At 42.6% G+C, this 24,799-nt stretch overlaps 3 protein-coding genes and 1 long non-coding RNA gene across 10 annotated transcripts in view; 1 reads left to right on the top strand and 3 right to left on the bottom strand.

The window, feature by feature from the left end:
- Positions 1 to 4,750: 4,750 nt before the first annotated feature.
- Positions 4,751 to 7,365, bottom strand: HOXA1 (homeobox A1). Its single transcript, XM_006138386.4, has 2 exons — positions 6,696 to 7,365; positions 4,751 to 6,290 (listed from the first exon to the last, which is right to left on the bottom strand). The coding sequence occupies exons 1-2, from the start codon at positions 7,315 to 7,317 to the stop codon at positions 5,935 to 5,937; spliced, it is 978 nt and encodes a 325-aa protein (XP_006138448.2). The 5' UTR covers positions 7,318 to 7,365; the 3' UTR covers positions 4,751 to 5,934.
- Positions 7,366 to 7,754: 389 nt separating this feature from the next.
- On the top strand, positions 7,755 to 11,598 carry LOC102458346 (uncharacterized). Its single transcript, XR_333061.2, has 2 exons — positions 7,755 to 10,738; positions 11,133 to 11,598. It is a non-coding gene; the product is annotated as an uncharacterized LOC102458346 (long non-coding RNA).
- Positions 11,599 to 11,701: 103 nt separating this feature from the next.
- On the bottom strand, positions 11,702 to 13,674 carry HOXA2 (homeobox A2). The gene is made up of 2 exons (XM_075922169.1): positions 13,293 to 13,674; positions 11,702 to 12,765 (listed from the first exon to the last, which is right to left on the bottom strand). The coding sequence occupies exons 1-2, from the start codon at positions 13,672 to 13,674 to the stop codon at positions 12,026 to 12,028; spliced, it is 1,122 nt and encodes a 373-aa protein (XP_075778284.1). The 3' UTR covers positions 11,702 to 12,025.
- Positions 13,675 to 14,440: 766 nt separating this feature from the next.
- Positions 14,441 to 24,799, bottom strand: part of HOXA3 (homeobox A3) — a 47,441-nt gene continuing 37,082 nt past the window's right edge. For 6 of the 7 annotated variants that reach the window (XM_075922166.1, XM_075922162.1, XM_075922163.1 and 3 more), the window contains 3 exons: positions 21,257 to 21,839; positions 17,882 to 19,775; positions 14,441 to 14,572 (listed from right to left, as the gene is read on the bottom strand). In XM_075922166.1, the coding sequence (XP_075778281.1) occupies positions 19,006 to 19,775; positions 21,257 to 21,722 (1,236 nt within the window). In that variant the 5' untranslated portion in view covers positions 21,723 to 21,839 and the 3' untranslated portion in view covers positions 14,441 to 14,572; positions 17,882 to 19,005. Of the gene's footprint in view, positions 14,573 to 17,881; positions 19,776 to 21,256; positions 21,840 to 24,652; positions 24,791 to 24,799 lie in introns of those variants that run through there. The other variant, XM_075922165.1, reaches the window with a different exon arrangement.

The following is a 24,799-nucleotide window of genomic DNA, read 5'->3' as shown; positions in this document are numbered from 1 at the left end:
CAATCGCCGTAACGGGAACGGGATCGGGCCCTTGCTGCGGACCAGCTCCGGTTCTGTTTCACTATGGACGCCACCCTGTATATCTTGCTCGCCTACGGCCCATTTTCACTTTTTGTTCCTTCCAGAATCAGTGTGTAATACCGCCCGGGCAATAGTTACGTGAAACTATGAGCACCATAAATCAATGGGAAAGTTTACCTAGAGGTACACGGGTTTACAACCACTCTAGGTTTGTGAAGTTGTATTAATCTTAGAAAACTAGCTGTGAACAAATAAACTTGAAAGAAAACCCTTGAGAGAAAACGAGGTTAGAGTACAGCGTTAAAAACTTTTCGTTATTTCCCATGGTTTTTAATGTTTGGGAATTCTCTCCAAAAATAACCCTGAAATAGTACGTGAAATAGTAACTTGTAGTAAAACAGTTCAAGATATTATTAAAAGTAGATTTAAAACATGCCTTAGTCTGAATAGTCTTTTAAAATAGAAATACATAAGATATGTTGTAACTCAAATGCCACAGGACATGTGTTGATGTATACTTAATTGAACATTGGATGACATTAAACTTTAAAACACGTCATAGAAATATCTCAAGGTAACACGCTATCCCGTCCCTCTTAAAAGAAAAAGGTGAAATTCTCATTACCTACAATGGCTGCCGCCCAGCACCTTTGATTATTAAGTCTGCTAGTTATTATTGTGGTTGCAATTGACAAAACGAAATTTCGTTAGACATGGCATTTTTGTATGATCAGAATTACAAGCCAGCTGGACGTTCCAGTGATCTTTTTAAAAATATGCTCAGAAAGTGATCCTTTAAAGCCATGGGGTGGGTTTTTTTACTTCAATTATTTATTTAAAAAAACCCAACAATGATTATTTTCTGCTTTTTGTTCTTGTAGGTTTTTCACGATAAATGGGCTAGGAAGTTGTAGTTCAGTATATGTTTTAATTTAAAGAAGAAAAACATAGCTAATTAAACTTCCTTAGCAGATTGCTAAGGAAGTTGCAATAGTTAAGAACCCGGCGGAGGTTTTAAGGCATAGGTCTCCAAAGTTCTGAAAACATAAAGGGTTTTCAAATTTCCACCCAGAATCGCTCTACAACAGTGGCAAGCATTATGCTACATGGTGCTGTATTTTTCTGGCAGCCAAAGTTCCCACTGTCCCACACTCCCTATCCTATGCAAGCAAAAGGTAAAACAGCATGCCATACGGATTTCCTTCGTGTCGTTTGTTTACCATCTCCCCGGGATGCTGTTTTTCTTGAACTTTGGCTGCGTCGTTTTTATACAATGTGTTCACTTCATACAGTATTTTGAACTGAACTCCTGCAAAGAAATGGTATGTCCATGAATCTGGGTTTTATTATGATAAAGGTTGATTGCCAGCTGAACACTTCTAATAATCAATAAACCTGATTACCTTTCCAAAATTTAAATATGCTCTTGCAAGGAAATCGATAAGGAATCAAAGATAGTTTGTAAAATAATAATTGAAACACCAAGTATGTGTAGTAAATGGTTCAAAAAGATCCGTTATTTGGGTCAACCTCTATTCACATTACTCATGCCCGTAATCCCTTTAAATATATGTGGCAGAGGACTACTCACGTGATCAAATAAACCGGGTTTGCCCCGAATTCTTAAGCACAAACAGGCGCGTCGGTTTTATTTTATTTTGATTCTTTTATGGCAACTCTCCGTTGGCTCTAACAGGCGTTCTGCGATTGAAAGAAGAGTAGCTCACGATAACCTGAAACATTTTATGACACGTGCCATAAAAGAGGAATCTATACAGTGAAAAACAGCCAGGTAACATTCCGGGAAAAACATAGAATGTATGGAAAAGAAAAGAAAAGATTAATGTTATGATACATTATATTATTTATTCATTTGCTATACATGTAATTATTCATGTATTCGCTTTATATATTTATCAGTGTACTTAGACTTCATCTAGACAATGTTTAAGTTAATACAAAAGAGTTAGTTTCGAAAAATGTTATGAATGCTTTTTTTTCTAAAACCAAATCATGAGATGCTCCGATTAACACCTATCCATCTATCCGCTGCCATAGTGTTAGCTCCTGAATCCGTGATACTTATTGCTGTGCATCTGTTTCTTAATATAAATGTATTATTTATATGGTGTATATCTCAGAAGGAAACAACGTGTCAATTTCCCGAGTTTATGAGCGATAATTCCTGAGAACCGCTACGCTCATGAAAACGCTTTCAAGACTACAGCCAAAACGTGAGCTGCCATTAGAAGAGGGCTAATAAATTCCTATTAAGTATGCATTAATGCAGTGATTACGTGAACTTTGACCTCTGAAGAGTTGTTGCAATTAGCCGCAACGTTCACCACTTTCCTCTTGGATCTACGTTTTCTTAACTCTCTTTTCTTTCTTTCCTTCTTTCTTTTTTTGAAATGGAGGATCAGAGGAGAATAAAAACATACGATTTAGACTAATTAAAGTCTAAATGAATTCTGAAATTCCTCCTATACACTTCCCTAGAGATAGCTCTAGGTGGATATTAAGATCCTAATTCTATTATTGAAACCCCACGGTTCTCCCATTCAATTTTGTGCAGTGCTTTCCCTGAAAGATAGTCTCTGAAAGCCCTTTTTTAAAAAAAATTATCATATATTAAAAGGCTTATGTTAAGAATCTTTGCCAATTCGTGGTTTTACCAACATTACTGATAATTGCCGCAAAAAGCGAAAACAGAAGAGGGGAAAGAGGGAAGAAAGTGTTTTTTAAGTTCGTAGTAAACCTTCTCTCAGCAAAAGAAGAATCGGAAATTTGCCGCTGTCGTAGAGAGGGCTGAATCTGTAATTGTTGCCTTTACCAGAGCACTGAGATAAACCACTGGGACTCATTCTAAAGTGACCCATCACTGAATTCATTTCTGCTTGAACTTTCGGTGAACCTGAGATTAAACAGGGGTGAGCAGCTAAGCAGTTTGTTGTTAGCTGCCTTTTCAACAACCCTTTCAGACTGAGTAAATATTGATCTGCTTCAATCTGATAGCCCCAGAGGAAAACACCAAAGCATCTCAATAGCCTCCAAAAGTAAACTTTAAAGGTGAACGCCAGGCTTATAGAAAGATGCTAAACTTCGTTTGACATTTGGACGCCTACAAAAAAAAAATCTGTAGTAAAAACAAACGAAGTGTAAGAGATTTAAAAGAAAATGAACCTCCTTGCCGGGCCAAATCCTGTTTTTTATTATTAATAACATTATTTTCTGTCTCCCTCTTTACTTTCAGTTACAAAAATCAGGCGTGGGAAGCCTACAGATTTTCATCCCATTTGTCTTTATTAAAGACGTATTGTAGCGAAGCCCAGGAAAGGCCTGTTGAAACAGAAACGTGGTAGGTCCCTTTGATGTAATCTGTTTGGGCAGCAAAAAGATGCCAAGGTTCTCGTTGGGGAAAGGTAAAGGATACTTTGGAAATGAATCGCTTGCCTGCAGATTTACGCAGTGACAAGCAGGGCTGCTACATTTAGCGCATAACGTATGGGCTATTCTTTCGGTTACATTAAGCCATCACCGGGGGAGGCAGGTTGCAGAGACAAATTCCAACATGTTTGGATACAGTTTTCGATATTGAAATCACCTTATTGGCATGCAAATGGCGCTTTAGCACATTAAAGTATCTGGGAGAAAGCCATCTGTTTTACTTTGTGGCCTTACACTAATAAACAAAAGGTAAAGTATAAACCAGGCGGGGGAAATGAAAGAAATCTCTGCCTCTGCTTTGAAGTGCTGCTGCATTCACAGGAGCCTTTGGAGACAGCCCTGTGGTATTGCAGATCTCTCAGCTCTTGATATGGCCGACGCGCCTGCAAATCAAGGCTTGTCGTTTTTGACACTGAAGTGAAGAAAATGTCGTTGACGCTCCATAGAGCCTTCAAGCAGAGTCAACAGCGTTATGGACAGCCCAGCCTTTGTAAAACTCTCCTGCAGATGTGCAGGGAAGGAATAAGATGTTATTTATTTAGGCTGAAATTCAAATGATCACAGCAATTTTATACCTCACGTGGCCAGATGAACATGTCTGTACTCTGTCCCGCAATACGTTAAATTAAAAGGGGGGGGGGGGGAGGGGAGAGAGAGAGAGAGGTGCGACTTTTCTTTTAATCTGCCAACTGTATTAATCTGAATCGAAGTATTGGGGGAGTTCCTAAAATTTACTTGAAATAACTTGTTTTATGCACCAATCGGTGTAAATGACTGTGCTAGCTGAAAAAAGGCAATCTGTGTGTATCACCTGGAGATGAAGTTCTCTCAGAAATAAGGAGCAAACAAGAATCACCCAACTTTCCGGTTGTGAACATCCTAAAGATGTCACTGGCAATGGGAGAGAGAATGAAGCTGCATTTCTTGGGTCAGCTTTAAACCAGGGCTAATTAAATGTGACTCTCTGAACTATGGGCCTACGATGTGAAGGAAAACTGACTGAAGACAGTTTCTGCTTTTGAAGAGTGCTGTTTATATCTATGTCAGCGTGCAGTTCGAGGTGAAAAGGTTAGCACTTGAACCAGGAAGTTCTAGTATGTGTTTTTCAAAAATAGATCTAGTTCATAAATTCCCTCTGCTGCACTAGAGAGCGGGTGTTTTCTTATATTTCCTAAAAGATAATATTGGTGAAACATTAAAAAAAGGGAATTAGACTTGTGTAATGTGGCAGGGTCGAACAGAGTTCTGACCTCACCTCACGATCAGGAGAAATTATTTTTTATTAAGTCGCATATCAAAGGCCACATCAGTGACAATGAAATGTTGAGCTAAGTATGATCAACAACGGCACGAGAGGAAATAAAAAGGACCCACATCAAGCATACCTGAAACGTGAATATATTTATTACAGACATTTTCGGACCCGTAAATTCTGTTCTGGATTCATCACGCTCAGAATCTCAGAACCTTTAAATGATTGCACAGAAAAATCAGGAAGATGGTTCTGTTCACAAATGACAACTGATAAAACTCAGTGTACCTTAAGTACATCAAAGCACTGTGCATCATGCAGTGTTCCATACACGAATCACATAAAATATACATTCATTTGGCCATTCATCACATTTACGATTTGGTCGAAAAGACATCGAGTCGAGGGTAGGATTAATATGAAAATAGGAGTAGGTCAGGTCTTTTGGATAATATACCCTTAGGTCCAATATAATCCAGCACAGATGGGGGAGTGAACATACCACGCAAGGTTTACAAAACCTAGTGCAATTGAAGCCTTTTTCTTCTATCTCATCAAAAGAAACCGTGCCATTATTTGAGGTATCTGATTGACATTAACAAATCATCTTATATGATCATCAGTTTTAACAATATAAAATTGAATCCAACTTTGAGAATGTACCTACCCTATTTAATCTGATAATCTAAACAGCATTTCTAGAAAATCTGTAAAAAGATAAATCTCTTGGACAAAGTATTTACAACCAGCAAACTCATACACACGAAAAAGAATACATTAAATTAAAGGATGAAGGTACTATAATTCGTGTAAACACTCTCAATAGTGCATCTCTTCATGAGGTTATGTACTCTACATATCCTGTCTTTATGTAAGGAAAAATATAGAAATGTCCTTGATTTTTTTTTCTACTGAGAGAAACTCTTATAACTGTGCCAACAAATCTTCTGCAGCAAATAACAGCGCGAGCTGGAATTTTTAAAAATAGAAATATTGAATAAGTGGTCAACAGAAACCTGATTATGGAAACCACTGTTTAGTTCTGCATAGACTAAACAGCCGGAGAGCCTTCTAAAACTAAATTCTCTGGAAACAAGTGGATTGAAAGTAAAGATGACTGAAAGATTAAAAATACTTTAAATCAATGAAGCTTGCTAAAGATGTGGCTCTAGAGTGAGAGACATAGATCTAATGCAGTGGGGGCCAGAAATATTTCAGTTTGAGGTAGTTAGAGTGTCTGAGGTAGATGAAGCTGGTGATGGGGTGCATGGGGATGAACTGGACTTTTCTGATGATTCTTCTGTTTTTTCTTCACTTCCTGTTGGGGTAGCAGGGGAAATGGGGAGCAGCCCCTCTTTCTCTCTTTTCTTCTGCTTCATTCTACGGTTCTGGAACCAGATCTTCACCTGTGTTTCATTCAGCTGCAGTGAAGCAGCTATCTCCACCCTCCTTGCCCTCGTCAAGTACTTGTTGAAGTGGAATTCTTTCTCCAGTTCTGTGAGCTGCTTGGTGGTAAAATTGGTCCGAACGGTGTTGGGCTGACCTACGTATCCGTACTCTCCAGCTTTCCCTGCAAAAGTACAGTCAGCGTTCAATGAGTGAGGCACAGGCGACATAATCACAGCATGTACACACAGGTAAAACGATATGAAACAAGAACTTCTTACAACGAGAGGAATCCGGGGACAGTGAGTGATGGAGTGTGAGGTGCTAACATAAAGTCGGCCACTAGTGTGTATCAAAGGCAACTTGATAAATTGTTTACGAATTACAAGAAATATTACCACAGAAAACCCCCGCTTGGAACTTCCATTCGATCAGCTGGAGGACCCTGTCCATCCTTAGTGGTCTCAGACCTCCTTACCTGTAAACAACAAGGCACCTGCCCGCTGTAGGTAAGAAGGGTTTGGTCTCGTTTTATTAAAGAAAGTGGAAGAGGAAAGAAACAGCCCCCTGCTCTGAAATCGCGACTAACCTGTTTTAGGCGGGTTTCTTTTAACTTTCATCCAGTCAAAGGTTTGTGCTGGAGGCGAGGTCTCTGCAGAAGGAGAGCGACAAGCTTCTTGGTGGCTGGCATGGAGAGGGGATAAGGAATTGCTATAACTCGCTAGAGGCAGGTTCTGCTGCTCCTGTCCGTATGAGGGGTGCATGTACTGAGCGGGACCCACCGGGGCCCCAGCATAACCTTGGTGAGGGTGGGGATGCTGGACCATGGCAGATGAGAGGTTTCCAGAGTACACGGCGGGGGCGCATTGGGGATACCCTCCACTGACATCTGCTTCCTGATTTAGTGCGTAGGGACTGTAACCCGCGCTGAAGTTCTGGGTGCCATATCCCGTGCCACAGCTAGAGTAGGACATGCCCAGATTGTTGTGAGGCTGGTAGGCACCGGTCTGATGGTGGTGGTGGTGGGGACTTATCTGGACCCCCCTGCCAACCATAAAGCGATCCTCCCCGTTGCAGTGAGTGGCAGTGACCGCACAGGACTGGAAAGTTGTAATCCCATGCTCTGGGGGGTAGGTGCGGGAAGAGCATGCCCCGGGCTCGCCGCCGAGGATGGGGTACTCGAGGAAGGAACTCATCCTCGCCGTGTCCATTTATCACCGAGTGGCCGGGTCTTCAGAGCCCTGGGTGACCGTGCCAACTTTCCCACTTCCTCCATGGGGCCGGGAGGAAAATGATATGAATGTACAGTGAGCTGGGGGCACGTGAGGGCGGCAGCCAATGGCTGAGCCTCCTGCTGCAAGGGCCCTGCTCCGGCTGGTGATGGATCACCCTTTCAGTGGCATTTAAATTCCGAGCGCTCCTCCATCAAGGTGACGCGAAGCCGCCACCACCTCCCTCTCCCCCCCCCCGGCTCCCTCCCCCTGAGCCAGTGCATTGGGGCTTCGGAGCCGGGGCCGGAGAGACAGTGTGCGCCCGGGCGCGCAGCCTGCAGCAGCGGAGGCGCCACTGGAGGGGTTGAAGGGGGGGGGGGGGGGTTGCAGCCTGGATTACAGGGCTCGGAGCCCCAGCTGGAGGCGGCCAGGTAAGAGGCGCTCGCTCGCTTTGGGCGCCCACAGCGGGTCGGGGCCGCTCCCTTCCCAGGGCGCTTGGAGGGGTGGGGGTGTCCAGCGGTCCTCAGCGCCGCTCCAGGGAAGTCCCCTCGGCGATCGGGACAGCCCCCCCCCCCCGTGGTCCTACGGCTGGAGGGTGCATGTGCGGGGCGGGGAAGCGGGCTGTGCAAAGGGGGGCTCCGAGCGGCGTTGCGGGGCTCACACCGCCCGGGGGGGGTATCCCCTTCCGGAGAGCCCCGCGCTCGAGCAGCTAAGAGTTAAAGGGGCTTGTCCCTCCGGGTCCCCGCCGCGCCGCTGTGATTAGCATGGAAATGAGGCGCCTTTGTAATTTAACGCCATTGTGCTGGGGCGCGGGGCCAGCGGAGCGGCCGGAGCGCTGCTGCACCGGCCCCTGGTTGTTAGGGCTCTGCCTAGAGCTCGGTCGGTGTCGGGGCTGGGGAGGGGACGGGGGGCGGAGAGCGGGGAGGAAAGGCAGGAAAATGGATGACGATTGCAAACGTGGAAGCTTTTCCAGGTTCTGCAATCCATCTGCGGGGTCCTGTGCCACACACACACACACACACACACACACACACACACACACACACACGGATGCAATGCGTGAGATCCAGGGACAGGTCCTAACACACCCAAGCACTGGAGGACATGCCCAGGAGTTAGGGGGAGGGGAAAGCAAAGGAGGTGAGGTGCCAGCCACAGCAGTCCCTATTTCCAATTAATCCTCTTTGTCACTTGGTGGCTGCCTACTCCACCATAGAGTAGACAGAGAGTAGAGGGGAAAGGTAACAGATGGCTAAGCCCCTCCCTCCCCCCCCCCCCCCCCCACACCACCACAACCCCCTGGGTGATCTATCTCAAACTTTCTCTTGTTCCAGGCAAGGAAAATTGTACCATTTTATAGAAAAGCGTGGATGGTGTTTGGCATCTGAGTTCACATTCACCTTATCTTTTCACACAGTTCAAGAGCTAGTCAACATGCAGATAGCCATGTAACTTCGGAAATAGTTTTATTCTTATCTTTTTCAGTCTGAAGAACTCTCCGTGTATTTATGCAGATACACTTCAACTTTGGCATGTGTTGCTTTGTCACCGTGCCCGATTGATTGTTGCTTGTATCTTAAAATATAAAAGGCTATTTCCCCCTTTCCTTTCTCCAGCCCTCTCCCTCCACCCACACACACTGAAGTGCAACATCCTCTTCCAAGTGATAAGCTACCAAAAGTTTCCGAGGCTCCTATTCGGGCTACCCATGTGTTCGTTTCACCTCCATAGCCCCCCCTGATATCACCGAATATACGTTCCCCCTCTTAAACTTATCCATAAAAGGTTTGTCTTTCTATTTACATTTTACACACTTGAACAGATTAGAGTCGATTGAAAACATCCAATGTCTTTAAAAGCGGGGGGGGGGGGGTGTCAAAGGGAGGGGTGGCCAGCAAGCCGGTATGGAACAATGGTCCCTCAAACCCTTTTTGGGCTGCAATATTGTCTTATTTAATTCTTGTCAATCCGTTGTGATAAATGCTGTATACACCAGGTGCAGACTCGGGCTGGTGTATCTGTTTACCGAAAAAGAGATGTCTTTTTCCTGGGTCTCTCTCTCTCACACAAACTTTGACGATTAACAAAAGTGTATAATATACCATGCATGTATAATCTATTTATATACACCACTGATGTCATACCATCATATTAATAGAACAGAATTGTTTACTGCAAGAACAGTGAACTTCTCTCCATATTTAAAAACAATGTAGCTGCAAATCTAACAGCAGATAGAATTCCTTTCCCAATATTTACCCGTGGTTTTTGCCAAGTAACAGCTCCTCTGTTACTCTCCTTTGCTTCCTTTAAACGGTTTCCTTCATTTCTGTACCATTGTTTTGAAGAAATCCGTGTCTTTTGTTACATTGTCCTCCTTCAATGCCTCGGATTCTGCTGCCATTACAGTGCCTCCATGCCACATAATGGAAAGGAGGGACACCAGGGATAAAATACCTCTTCTCCCTCCCAAAGAGAAAAGTTGCCCTCAGACACGATGGCATATGCACACAAAATTCAGAGCTATGCTGCTCTTATAAAAGGAAAACCTTTATGCTAGCCCCCAGCCTGCCCCCTTTGTTGCTTCGGCCCATCGGTTTGCAGAAAGTCGAGTTCCTTCCCCAGCAATTCAAAGCTTTGAAGCATTTCTGGCGCCTCGTGCGCATTCTTGGAACATTCCCCAAATAATACTTGTGTGTATATGCCTGTGTGTCTTTCACACACACACACACACGAACTTTAGGGGTAACAATGCGTTTCTTAGAGGAATTCTATCAGCTAGATTTGCAGATATTGAATTTAAATAAATCCCGAGAGAAGTTTGCTGGCCTTTGATTAAACAGCCCGGTCCATTTAAGAAGACGCTATGACATCACGCTGTGTAAAAGTCTTAGCGAAATATCGTAACGCCAATAATTAAAGTCCATTCGAACAGGCGTTAAAATCCTCGAGGAAACTGCCCTGTTCCAAAAGCGAAAGTGCTGAAGCAGGGAGAGAGAGAGAGAGAGAGAGAGAGAAGCTGGGCCGAGGTTTCTGCGGCATCCGCAGCTCAGCCAATCTGTTGTTTTAAACGAGCAATAAAAATGAATTATGACTAAACGCCTCCTAACTTAATGGTTTCAGACGGGGATCCCCGGCTCCGGCAAATACGTAAGAGGATTTTTATTTGTGCATGTGTTCCTGTCATTGATCTCTTTGATGACATTCTCATTCATAGAAAGAGCGTGATTTATGAGTTTAGGAAGAATTGCATCCAGCCCTTCCAGCTATTGCCCACGCATCCCAGCTCCACAGAGTGTTGCGGATCAGAGAAACAACACACCTCAAATGAAATGGAAACAAACTACTCCAGACACATGGATTCATTGACCGCGTTTCAGATATACCCCAGAATATTCAAAATCAAAAGGCGACGCGATCTGTGAGCAGTAAAACTACTTACTAAGCATCTGTTGCTTGATTTTAGCGCAGTATAAAAAGAAACCCGCTCGCCTTCTGAACTGGGTTATTAATATCGATAATATATTCTTACCTAATTAGTTGTAGTTTTTAATGAGCTTCGTTACCGCTGTAATTAAAAAAGTTACACATTTGGGACAGTGAGCCGTTCAAGTGGCTTCATTGCAATTGAAACATGTTCACCATTCGCTTCCAGTTTTAATGACCCACCCTTAGCATCGCAAACCGGTTTTAAAAGAAAGCGACCTCGTTATGAGACCCCGCAGAAAAGCCCGAAAGGAACTGCATTTAGAATTTAAATCCCTCCGAAATGGATTTTCTCGATAATAATTGTTCTTATTTCCTCTCTTTTTTAGGTTTGTTTTCTTGGAATCTTTCAGCACATGGGAGCTAATCCAAGCCGCACTTTGTTAGCCTTTGTATTTTTAAGGACGTGTTTCAGAAAACGACCTGGTGGACATATTTGCGCTGAGTTACAGAAGAATACGGTGTTTAAAATGAGTCTTCCACTCGTGTAACAAGCCAGCTTCTATGGCAGGCACGTTCCCATGTATAATAGATTATATTTTGCCTGTAACAGCCGAAACTGCACATTATGGTTTTTGTCACGAGTTAGAAAATCCAAGACTTGCGTTCACACACATAGACAACCTGTTATATGTACATTAAAAAGAAGAAATCTTGATGTGGAGGGGTTTAGTTATTACCTTTGTTGGTGAGACTCATCGGGTACTTTGAATTGACTTGTGAGAACCTTTGCAATAAAGAAATTGAATGTGATTTTTTTCGCTCTAATAAATCTATCAAATTACCAAAAGGTGAGAGATTGTGACCAGAATGTCTAATGTTATTTCTGAGGATAAATTAGGAGGGGTGGGGGGGAATACCCGTTATGTCTAGAGAGAGAAAGAGAGAAGAAAGCTACTTGTAGCAAACAAGAATTTATTCTACCAAAAATACTTATGACAACGCATCCTAATGTAATACAAAAATAAAAAGAAAGTGAAGATACAATTCTATATGATCACTTTCTTACAGGCCTCATATATTGCTTTCATAGAGGGACCTAGAATGTGACTAGGTTAAAATGGACACAACTAAAACTTCATAAGAAACAGTAAAAATGGCTCTGGAACACAGTACAGGGAATTAATAAACAGAAAATACTGACCAGGAAAAGAAAAATCAAAAAAGGAATTTGAAACAAGAAGCCATAACCCTTTGCGATAGATAGGACGTCTTTAATTTCTCAATAATTCAGATGCTGCAAGTCAATGGTAGTGAGTGTGTCTGTAAAAAAGTCAAAACTGTCAGCAGAAATATCTACAGGACTGTCCAGAGATCCTGGCAAACTGGGTGAAACTGCATCTGAGAGCTGTAGGCAGGAATCTGTGGAGAAAACGCTAAAGTCCTGTAAAGAAGGGACATCTAGGGCCTCAGGACTGTCATTGTTCAGGCCAGCTGCACAGTTCTGGGCCATTGTTGAGAGGCAGTTTTGAACAGTGGGTGACTGGTGCTGAAAATGTTTCAGATTTTTCTCATTGCTCGTTAAAGGCGAAACGGGGAAACTTTGGGACTCTCCATTGTGTACATTCGGAGCCTGCTGCTGAGATAGTGCATTTTGTTGAAACGTGTACCCTTCCCTTTCCAAAAGAGCGCCTGAGACATTAGTGAGGGTTTGCTCAAAGAGCGATTTCTCCTCCTCCTCTTCTGCTTTCTCGGGGTCCTCTAAATTCTTACATTTCCCCTCACTGTTTTGGTTCTCCTTGCACTGGGTCTGTCGCTTGTGCTTCATCCTTCTGTTCTGGAACCAGACTTTCACTTGCCTCTCCGTCAAATCCAGCAGCGCCGCGATCTCCACCCGCCTGGGTCTACAGAGATACTTGTTGAAATGAAATTCTTTCTCTAGCTCCAGAAGCTGGGTGTTGGTGTAAGCCGTCCTCAGCCGCCTGGAGCCGCCGTTCCCGCCGTCAGGGATTTCGTGAGCCTCTGCAAAACCACACAAAGGCACAGCCTGAGATTTTTCGCCTCCCAGCCCCTTGCACCTCAGATGGGGGGAAAAGATACATGCATCTATAGCATAAAATAGCAACTGCAACAAAATGGCCGCCCTGGGCTGCAGTAAATCCATTGTGTGGCACTCGGTGCTCCCGGTCCTGTGGACCCCTTTCCACCTCAATAAAATTATTGCATCTAAGCTCCCTGCCCGACCAGAGCAAACTTTATATTAGCCATAGTGCAATTTATAATTAATGCATCAGCTGCTTAGCTGAGCAGGAGCAATCTATCACTCTTCATTACTGTCAAATATCCTAACTCTAGGACAGCAGGACAAGAGGAGGTCAGCTCCAACTCAAATAAATCATCCCCCACTGCACAAGTTAGGGAAAGTTTGGGGGCTTCACAACGCCGTGGAGCCCACCAGTTTCTTTCCTCCTCCGCCCAAACCAGGGAAGTTGGGCAAGCAACGATCCAAGGGAAGGAGCTAGCTCTAGGGGGAAAGTCTTTGAACTGACCTTTGTGGCTTAGGCAGGCTGGTCCAGTGGCTGAGGCTGAGGCCGAAGCAAGCGGGAGGGTAGTTTTCTTGGAGGCTTTTTTCTCTTTCATCCAGGGGTACTCCGGAGGCTGCAGGGCGCCGGCTGGCACCGGGCTGCTGCTGCTGCCATTGGGGCTCTGCTTGGGACGGCTGCTGCTGGTGTGGCGAGGGTGGCTGCCTGGGTGCAGGCTGGGGATGGTCTGCTCAAAAGGAGGAGGAATCAGTGTCGAGTGTGAAAGCGTCGAGTTCTTGATTGATGAACTTTGAAATGTATCACCGACAGGGGGAAAAGATGTCAGGCACTCAGCAAGCGATGGCTGACTATTGATAAAACCAATCTCTCGCTCAAATTCGAAATTCATGGCCTTCAACTCGCAGCCCCCTTGGAGAAAAAGTTCCCTCTTATTTAGGGATTTTGGGGGGGAAGGGGGAAGGCCCAGGAAAAAGGAGAGAGAGAAGAAAAAAATATATCATAGAAGATCGCTGCTGGGGTGTTTTTTTTCTAATTCACTGATTACAGCCGTATGGGGACCGTGCTACTATTAAACTATTGAATTCATGGAGACAAGGTTGAAATTGGACCGAATTGGCTGTCACATGATTGCCTCTGCCCAATGACAATTTGGGCTTTAATCAAAAGAAGCCACTGTCTGTTTGATTGATCCAAAAAAGTCGGGAAGGAACGCCTCATTGGGGGCCAGAAAGGCTTTATTTACACTTTTTCGGGGGGAAATTATATATCCGCATCTATCGGCTTTGCGTCCTAATCTGAAATGATCCGCGCGCAGGAGTGTGTGTCTGTGTTGTGTGTGTGTCTCTGTGTGTGTGTGTGTGTGCGCGCGCGCGCGTGTGTGTGGTTGCTTGTCCTGCAGATTGCTGTCCCTCTTGTCTCCTCCCGCACACTCATCTCATTGTTTGGAACTGTCAGGAAAACGCTTTGCACCTCGCAAATCATTTAAGCACCTCAATCTGACGCTTTGAGTCATTAACAAAGTAATCCATTAATCTTCAAAGTTTTGACACCTAGGGCCCCCACATCTCAGCCACATAAGAAGTTGCGCCCAGGCAGGAGTTCCAGGCAGAGAGTCCTGCTTTTTTCCTGGGGAATGGCACTTCCTCTAAACTAGTTCACTGCTCCCGAATTGGCATCCCTATGTCACCGGTGCTTTGGGGGGGAGAGAGTATGTACAGTATGGAGAACAATTGGCCGCCGATCTCTCAGCCCATTGTTTAGCAGGATTTTCCGCAGCAGCCTTGCTCCTATGGGAAGAGTAACATAGAAACAGCTTTATGGTCAGGACTTTTCACTGCAGTTGGCTTCACAGAAGTGGACCACAATATGTATCTATATCTATACCGTGTAGAGGCATATAAACTGTCAATAATTTAAGCCATCCAATGCGTTAGTTTGCAAACTACACTGGCGCCTGCTGACATGTTTTGCTTATTAAAACATGGGTCTGGTGAGTATGTTCAATTACAGGGAAATATATTGGAAAGTAGTGTTAGATTTGTAGAGATAGATAGATAGATAGATAGATAGATAGATAGATAGATATGTATTAATAAGTCAGAGGAAATGCTGCAAGGATTCCAACTTGAATAACTGTACATGATCCAAAAGCATTTGCTTTATTTACAGTAGTTCCCATTTGCCATTTACAGAACTAGCAAATTACTGGACGCTGATCTGTTGACACAATCCTTTCATTCCAATGGAGAAGAGTTGTAAAAGTATTATGCTGATGGTTACATGTATTTATTATTTATTATATTAATGTATTATTTATTATTATTGCTACTACTACTACTACACAGGGAATACATCCGAAATGTGCTTTTTCCACAAAGCACAGGCCATGTCTTTTTCGTGCAGCATTTTATAGGCAGGATGGAAAAAACATCATCGTTATGCTTTTAGAAAGAATAGTTTAAGGAAGCCAAATCAGCGTGGCGCTGGCAATCGCTGCTCTCTTTCGGAACTGCATTGAAAGGAAACGCCAGCATCTTTGTAAGTGGTTCAAATAACAAACTGATCATTAGACCTCTCCACTCGATCCGAGGTTGACCAAAACCCCTCGGCTGGAAGCTAATAAATCCACCAGATGAAGTATATCTGGCAAAGGCTCGAGAGGAGGAATGGGGTTGGGGTGTTTTAAAGGAAGGTTGTTTTGTTAGGTTGTTTAAATAAAATATAGAACGAGACTTGTCATTTAATACCTCAGAAGGGATGCCTTATAAATATAGATGCTGTTGGAAAATGCTGGGGGTTTAATTTTCTTGCTTTTACTCCAAACAAAGCTCTGGTGATGCCTGCGCGTGATCAATCTTGTCCGCCAAAAGGTTTGACAGCTACTGGCCCTTAAGAACACATTTAAACCTTCTTGCTCTTTCCAAGATCAAATGTGACCGAGCAAAGAAGGAGAGCAAGAAACGCAAGTAAACAAGAAAAAGGGCTCCTTTTAAAATGTACTGTTTCAGGATTCTTCTCAGTACTGTGGGAACAGAACGGTTCTATTTGACGTAGCGCTGGCTGGCTACGTGGGGGTTTATTTTTTACTTTAACATATTGGAATTAACAGTAGGACGAAAAACAATAAAGGGAGAGAAAGAGGGAGATGTGGAGTGTAACAAGGCTTTGTAAGTAAAAGCTCTGTGGGTGGATGTATTCTGCACATTTATTTATTTATTTATTCTATTTATTTTCTTGCGGTCGGTCTAATACAAAAACCACCTGGAACAAAAGGTTTCTCCTCTTCGGACAGTGAACGCAAAATACTTGCACAAATCTATTACTGTGTCTTTATAAATATGTGTTAATCAGCAGATTTTAAAAAAATCCAATATAGAGAGATTGTAAAATTATTACAAACAAGATGTATAACATATTTTTTTTCCTAAAAAGCGTAGGGGAAAATACGCCCATATTTACATTTGGCACGAGAAGAAGGGGAGTGGAAAAGCAAATTCTTTCTAATATTTGTATAAATCTAATTATCTGTGCTAAAAGACGCAATTCATAGTTTCTGACGTTTCCTTTGGTTTTGTTTAACCTGCCTAAAATAAGGGCTGTTTAAAAAAACTGGACTGTTTCCTAAATAACCCTTTCTTGGTTTATCAATTGTCAAAAGATACTTTCTTCCTCTTCAGATCAATGCTCTATCTTAGGTCTGTTTGGAATATATCTTATGATTCAATGATAAATATCTCACAGATTCTAAGCAACCTCTTCTTCAATTGAGGTATATAAATGTACACTAAATAAATATGTACAACATCATTTTCTTTGACTGAAACGTTATATATATGTTTGCAGAGTACCTATATATAGATTCGTGGATATATTATAATCTTTTTCACAAACATCGAGCAAGGATGATTCTCGGAACAAGATAAAGAGTCAGGATTAATAATATTTTAGAGAGAGACCAAAATGGCGACATTTTTTTCCTCTGCATTAAAGGATACGGATAAAGAACAGCATGGGTTAATATCTACATGGCACATGTTTATGTTTCTATATACATATGTGTATATATTTCACTCTAGTCTATTAAGGTCCATCCTGATTTATAGTCTGAATTTAAAAAAAATGGGATCATGTAAACATTATGAAAGAAAACTCTTATTTCAGTACGTTAATTCTCTTCTCTGGATTCCAATGAATACCGATCCCTATCGGTATATTCTTGCATGTGAATAGTTTGATAGTTTATTATCGAAAGCCATTCGGAGAGTAAGTATTTTGCAATATCGCATTTTTAGCCTAAAGCTAGAGTGCGCTGGTCTCCCCTCCCCCACCAGGGCCAGAAAGGGGAGGAGGTGGGATGGGGTGGGAAGTCAGATTAACAAAATGAAAAAAATACAAAATCCGGTCATTTGTTTAAAATCATCGACGAATAGGAAGCAACATACTGAGAGGAAAACATCCCTAACTACATCGTGATCCTGCTTACGAGCCTGCACAACTAGCTGGGCTTCCAAGAAGTGTAAGCAAGCCTGAACAACTGGCTTCTTCTGCTTTCTTCTCTTTTTGGGGGGGTGAGCGAGGGATCTGTAATTTTCATGGTTAACTTTTTAAAAAAAAATCCGTGCCTTCAGAATATCCATGCCCAATATCTAGTTTTTATCCTTAGCTCTCTGTGCTTTATTTAACGGCCCTCTCCTCCCAGCACAATGTAACAGTCGCTGGATTGTCTGGTTTGACCCTGGGAGGAAAAGTGTGGGAGTAGAAAGCTCCCAGCTTTTCAAAGGTCCTCCAGCGCAGAGGCGAGAAGAGCCCTGCTCCACACGGATGGCTGGTGGGGCCGTAGGTTCCTGCAGGAGAAAAATAACGAGCCCAACATGGCGAAATCCAACATTTCTAGAGCAAGGACCGGCTTACCCTTCCGAGCCACTGCCTCAGGAGTCACTCCGTACGCGCGAGCACCTGAGCTTTGTGCGGAGCGGGGCTGTTTGCGAAATAAACGTGGTTTTGTTTCAGACCTACATCAATGTTATTCAGACCCCCCCAAAAAATACCCTCCCCTTGGCAGTGCCTGGAAAGCATGCCTGCAGCTCAGCACCTACCGCTATGCACACAAAAGGCGGCTCATTTGCATCCTGGATATTTTCAACGCTGAAACTGTCACAGCTCATAAGACATATTGGGATTTGCCAAATCGCTGCAGTTTTACAAAACCTTGATAAGAGAAATAGAAGGGAACTGGGGGTTATGTGGGCTGGGTACTGGATATTTGTGTGTGTGAGTGTGTCACACACCCACACATCCGTTCTCTTAGTGGTCACATGGTTTGGATCTTTTTTTAACAAATAATTTTTTCTTAACTCTTTATTATTCAGAATAAAAACTTTATTTTTTTTCAGAATGTGAGCAGCAAGGAATGTATAACTTTCAAAAGAAATCTAGTCTTTTCAGGTTTACACATTTTCCCATTTAGCTGGATGTTACAAGCATAAATTATTCAAATTGTGATGTTTCTCAGATTTTATTGCATTATTATATTTTTAAATAAAGGAGTAATAGTTTCCTTTCAAATGATATTTCCTACTTATGCCAATATGCCATCTAACATATGGCCAGGTAAATACCTCCTGAATAGTCAGGGTACAGAATTTTATATATATATATATATATAAATATGAACAGATGGGGATAAATAAAATTTTAAACACTTAGATTATTCAATGTTTTCAAAAAAAATATAAATAAATCTGAATGTTCACCAGCATACACACATTGAAAGACTTAACACGTATTAATAATTGTCCAGGGAGCCCCTGTTCAAGCGCCTTTTGATTTCTTTCTCGCTATTTAAAAGAAGTGCAATAAAAAAATTGCTTCCCCGTGGGATCAATCATGTACGAACAAATTCACATTTAAGAATTATTGTTATAGAAAATTTGTTCATATACCCTGTTTTGATAAAAGTGTAGAAGTAAAGTATAAAGCCTATGTCTACTCCCAAAGCGAGACACAAGGCTACAGTTCAAGAAGATAAATATCCACTATTGAAACTATAGAGCAATTCAAGCAACAAATATTGCTACGTCACATAAACTATAGAACATTTTACCAAAGGAAACCAAACCAAACAGAACAGAAGGAAAAAAGGAGAAGGAGGTTGGAGGGGAGGGTGAAATGTACTTTTAAAAAGTTGGGAACTTCATTCCTCATAGGTCACTCAGGTCTGTTACAGATGGGTGAGTTTGGGCGCTTCCTGAATTCTTCCCTGAGAAGGATGGTGAGAAGTAAGGTCTGTGTAAGTTGGGTGTGGATCACAAGGTCCATGGTGGTGATTGTTGCCCATTGGCCCAGGTCCACTGTAGTCCATGTTGGCGGAGGAGGGATGAGGGAGATGAGTGAGACCAAAGATGGAAGGCCCAGAATTGGTCATGGTGTCCACATAGTTGCCCCCCACATAGACGGGGCTTCCCTGTATATGTGGATTTCCATAACTGTTGCCTTGAAGAGGATGAGGCTCATATTCAGGAGTAACTGCTGCTGTCCCCGTGTATCTCTTTTGAGGAGGCGGGCAATTATTGAGAGGAGCCGGATATGAGGCAGGGATGCCATAGGCATTTTGATGAGGCTTGTTAAAGGATGGAGGTGACTGGGGCTCATAGGGAACACTGTTTACTAAAGAATGCATAGAGTTTAGATACCCCCCGGGAGCTGGAGGCACCGGACTTCTGCTCGGGGACTGTCCTCCAGAAGAGGTCATCATGCCCTTTCCCTTTTGATCCTTTTTATATTTCATCCTGCGGTTCTGAAACCATATTTTGATTTGTCTTTCTGTGAGATTGAGCAAATTCGCCATTTCTACCCTCCTTGGCCTGCAAAGGTATCTATTGAAGTGGAACTCCTTTTCCAGTTCTACCAGCTGGGCACTTGTATAAGCTGTACGCGCTCTTTTAGAGGAGGCTTGCCCTGGAGGGCTTTTATCACCAGCACAGCTCTCACCTATGCAAATCACACAAAGAATACAATCAGCATGGCGGAACCTGAACACAGGAACCAGAAACAATAGAAACCATGGCTAGGACTAGTGTCTGTGGATCCCAGCACTCTGGTACACAAATATCCTGCTGAAACATAAATATTTCATTCTATAGCTAAAATATGCCAGCCTGGCTAAAAGAACCAACTGGTTAACCATTATTTTCCTTCACCATTGAAGTGTCACTATATGACTATTACTGCCTCAATGAAAGGCAGAACTAAATGCTGTGGTTTACCTGAAATAATTCTTACATAAGAAGAAAAGATTTTTAAAAGTGAATCTTATGAACTCCTAATGCATAAGTCTGGTTATCTTTCATACATTATAGTTGGTTTCCTCAAAGCAGTCCAGGGATTCAGATATTTCCATTAAGGGAATCCCCCACAGTGGTCTGAAACTCTCATCATAGATACATAAACTTTAAAAACAACGAGTAGTCCTCAGGCACCTTAGAGACTAACAAAAATATTTAGTATTGTGAGCTTTTGTGGGTAAAACCCACTTCATCAGATGAGCATGTGGTATGCATGCTCAGACATATGTGTTCATGTCCCATATATACAAGCAAAAAATAAATATAAACATATATGTACATATACATATAAGCACATTACTTTTATGAATAAAATAATATATGACATATAAAGTTGTTAATGGTAATATTACCAAGCCATAAGAAAGAATATGAAAGAAAAAAATTGTTAAAAGTTTTGAAATCTGTTTCCAAAATACTCAAGAAATGAAGGAAGTGTTAGCTATAAACAAATGTCTGGGAGCAGAAGCTTGTGATTTAAATTTACATTTTTAGTAATAGTGTTGTCATATATTCGAATAGTCCAGTAATATTTTATGGACCTAACTGGATTGTACTCACAAATGATCTTTGTTTACCAGCCTTGTAACTTTGCCAATCAGTCTGCTAAAATAAGAATAGGTTCTGAATATAAGTAAAGCATTGATCCTGACTGCAGATGATTATGAGCTATTTTATTCCAGTTACACTTCAGCAGGGTTAGGTCACTGTCTTATTATTCTGATAATACTGTGCCAACAAAATACTCAGGACCTGCCTCTGGCTAGAGGCCTAGGCCTCTATATATTGACATGATTTAATAGAAAAGGGAACATGACCTGTGGAATGGACTGTTACATAGTAAGAGGTAAATGTTATATCAAGCTTAGACACTTAGAAATAGGAGTGCCTGGAAACTAAATAACTTAGAAATGATTTGCAAGGCTGAGTTTCACATTTTACCAAAGTCACTTTAAAGTGATCTAAAATGCTTTCTAGAAGACACAAGGTTAAAAAATATATATTTGAAAAAATTACTCCACAGTATTTTAAAAAGATGACCTATCTAGGAAAAACTACAAATACTTGATCCCTCCATTTGGCCTGTGAGCCTAAAGAAGCCACTCAGAATATAAATGCATTTCATACCTGAACTGGAGCTGCTGTTTTTCTGCTTTGTATTTTGTCGAGACTCTTTCATCCATGGGAAGATTTGTTTGGACATGGTGGGTGAGTTAATAACTGGGCTCTTGGTAGTATTAGATGGGGCAGAATTGCTGCTGGCATTTTGAGGTGGTGAGACAGAGGGTGGCGGTGGAGGTGGTGCTGGCTGGGCTGGAGGCTGTTGCTGTTGCTGCTCTGAAAGAACTGGGGGCTGGAGGGGTTGGCTAGTGATGGTCCTCATACAACTCTCGTTGATTTCATTGGCCTTATGGTGGGACACAACACTGCCAGGTGACTGTAAAGAGCAAGCAGGTCGATGATATTCAGTTTCCACAAGTGATGAAGATGGAGGATATTGCTGCTGACTAGCATTATAAGTGAAACCATTTGCTCCTTGGTAGGGGTAGCCACCATAGATTGCAGAGCTGTCGTAGTAGGTCGCTTTTTGCATTTCGTTGTTTCCCAATATTTATTTCACAAACTGACAGGGTCTTGACACCCTTAAAGAATAACATTGGCACCCCTCTGTCACGTGACGTTCTTCCTCCAATGGCCTCTCCTGGTAGACCTAGGGTGTAGGGAAAGCACACCAGAGTGAAGAAATAGTACAAATCCATCTTACTTTCAATAGCTAAGTGACATGAAAGCCATAAAAGAAAAAGTGGTCAGCAATATTTAGCAGCATGACTTGGCCTTAGGCTAAAAGAATTTCGATATAAAAGCGGCCTGAATTTACTGGCAGCTACAAATATGTGGTTTACTGCACCGGGAGAGGGGTTTTGAATTGTTTTATCATTTATCTCGCAGGGAACCCGAGCGGTTATTTAAATACATCGCTTCCAGATAAGGGTGATCAAGGAAAACCTATGCTACTAGGGGAGTGGTTCGTTCATGCACTTTCACTGTTATAGGCAGTAATAAACCTTTCTCGTGTACTTCACAGTAGCCCTTGTCGCCCTATTTTTAATCTTTATGTTGCCCTTACAGTTTGGATACGACTTTTTACAAATACATGGGGTTTTATTATTATTTTCCACGCAAAAACACAATTCAAAGCCATTCAAGGAGATTCACCCGACGCAGTCACATATTTTGTTTGTCTACAACGTACTCGACAAAATCAACGCAGGCTGACACAGGTTACATGGAGGAAGCAGTACTTGTAGATTAAGCTGGCACTAATGAGGTGCTTATATTTCGATATTTAATAACCAGTCCACCTCCTGCCCATAAATCAGTTTTATCTGCGGTGAATTGAACAGGTTTACAAAGCCGTCCCAGTAAAGAGTTTGGAGACTCTTCCCCAGTCGTCACTTGGGAGTTTTCTCTCAAGTGAGTCTGGTAGAATCGGCCTGTTTGGAATTTCCACCTCTCGGTTTTTTACTTTAAAAATCCCAGAAATTAGTGGTTGGTTTCTAAAAGGACGATAATATTCACAAGCTCATCATGTGCCTAAGGAATCAAGATCCTTTTGCTAGTTATTTAGGAGCTACTCCTTCTCATGGAAACGACCAAATTCTACCTGTTAAAACATGATGGATTGGAAAAAACACCAGGAACCTGAAAAACCAGCGTTCATCTCCATGACCACGGCTTGAACTTTCCTTCCAACTTAACGATAATAGGCTCTGTCTTTGGAACTGCTATGTAATTTGATGTATGAGGGTCATTTGGCTGGAGAGAGAGGATGGACATACAAACCATAAAATGCTCCTACAGCTCGTGCGAATCTTTTTTTGTTAACTCATGCTGTTTACCTGCCTGAGAATAACCAGCTAAAGACGAGTCCCTAGTAATGGGAAAGGAGATCTGGATGTTATCTCAAATCTAGGAACTCTTACACACTTTATTCTCAGAAATTAAAATCTTGTTTTCCACCCCCACCTCCAACCACCTTCCTATTGCTGACAAACAGCTTCATCAGGTCAAAAATAGTTCCTCTGAGTGCTCTACTGTCTTCTGCTTTTTAATTTTTTTCCAGGGCACCTAACCCACATGAGTCTTTGGGGAGAAAGTGTTACACAATATACACCAATAATTATACAAATATAATATAGATTAGATTATATATATATTGCAAGTTGCTTAGAAAGTAAAGTCCCTTTGTTTTATTACAGACTAGTTATTGAATAAATCTCCAATTAGGCGATTACCATTTGAATATTTATTAATTAAGACCATGGGATATTATTGAACTAATAATCTGATCAAGATCTGCAACACATATACTGTAGAGCATTTACATATAAACCTATTAACATTCAGTTCCTCAATTACAGAGCCCAACCCCTGTCCCTAGTTACTTTGCCTGATCCGTAGGCCTGAGAGTGTTTTTCATTTAGTTCCCTTGAAACACACTTAGAGACATGAGACTCACAATCTCAGGAAAACAACATATAAATGAACATATAGTGGTCTTAATTAACCCCCGTGTCATGGTCGCCCATTTAGAATGCTTCACGTTATATTTCACATTTTAAAGTTTGCTACAGTGACTAACACGTTCAGGCCAGTACGACTGAGTAGAAAGTCTGGTGGAAAATATTTCCAGAGCTCCGCATGGAGCTAACCCCCGCGATCCCTCCACCCCCAAAAAAGCAACTTGATTTTGAGAGAGAAATAGTATAGGTGATGGTGAATCTACTCGCAGACGGAGGAACGCAGGTTTGGGTTTCCAAGGTTAAGCAGCTTCTGCAAAGTTATAGAGGACTGGGAAGCTGGGGGGACACATCATGGCCATTTCTCTTCTTTAAAAAGTGCCATGGAATTCCCAAAAGAAGGGGAGGACAAAAGTTGCCCACTAAAACTGGTGCCTGGTCTGGCCGAAGCTTTTCTCTTGTGCACACCACAGACAAAGGGCCTGACTCTTTCCTCAGATTTACCCGGGCGACCCCTCTGGCTTCACTGGGGTCGCATGGGGGTAAGGGAGAGCAAAACTGGGCCCCGAAATCTTGGAGTGGCCCTTTTGCCGACAAGATCGACATTTGCGCATTAAACAAGCCTCCCCTCTCCCCCTTCCCAAGCTCTCTGAAAGATAAAGAAGACACAGAAGAAAGTTGTCTTAATAGGGCAGGTCCCTTGCTTGTTCCCTATTTCCCCCTCCCTGATACAGCTGATAAACCCCCTTCCTTCCAGCCTCCCTCAACCCCCGAACTCTGATCCAGGAGAGAGAAGCAGGCAGCTTTCCTGCAAGCTCCAGCAAAGTTGAGGGAAGAGGGAGAGCCGCCTGCACTGGAAGTGTAAGGGTATCAGTCACTGCCTGGGAGGAAGCTCCCGCTTGTGAACTCTTCTTGAACCGAGATTTAAGTCTATGGTCATAAATCACTGGGACATAAACTCCGCCATTCACAACTGATAGCAGCGTGTTTGTGGCCTGCTTACCTTAACTTCTGACGACTGAGGCGGAAGCCAGCCCCGCTCTTTGGAGGCTCGGCGAGGCACAAGCCAGGGAGCAGGACTTTTCCCCCAGCCAAGTCCCTTCGGCTCCGGGATGGGCACCGGCTCAAGTCATCTGCACCGGCCAAGACT

Source organism: Pelodiscus sinensis, chromosome 2 (genome assembly GCF_049634645.1).
Source record: "Pelodiscus sinensis isolate JC-2024 chromosome 2, ASM4963464v1, whole genome shotgun sequence".
NCBI classification, from domain to species: Eukaryota; Metazoa; Chordata; order Testudines; family Trionychidae; genus Pelodiscus; species Pelodiscus sinensis.
The sequence above is the reverse complement of the archived record's forward strand: the minus strand, read 5'-3'. Positions and strand labels throughout refer to the sequence as shown.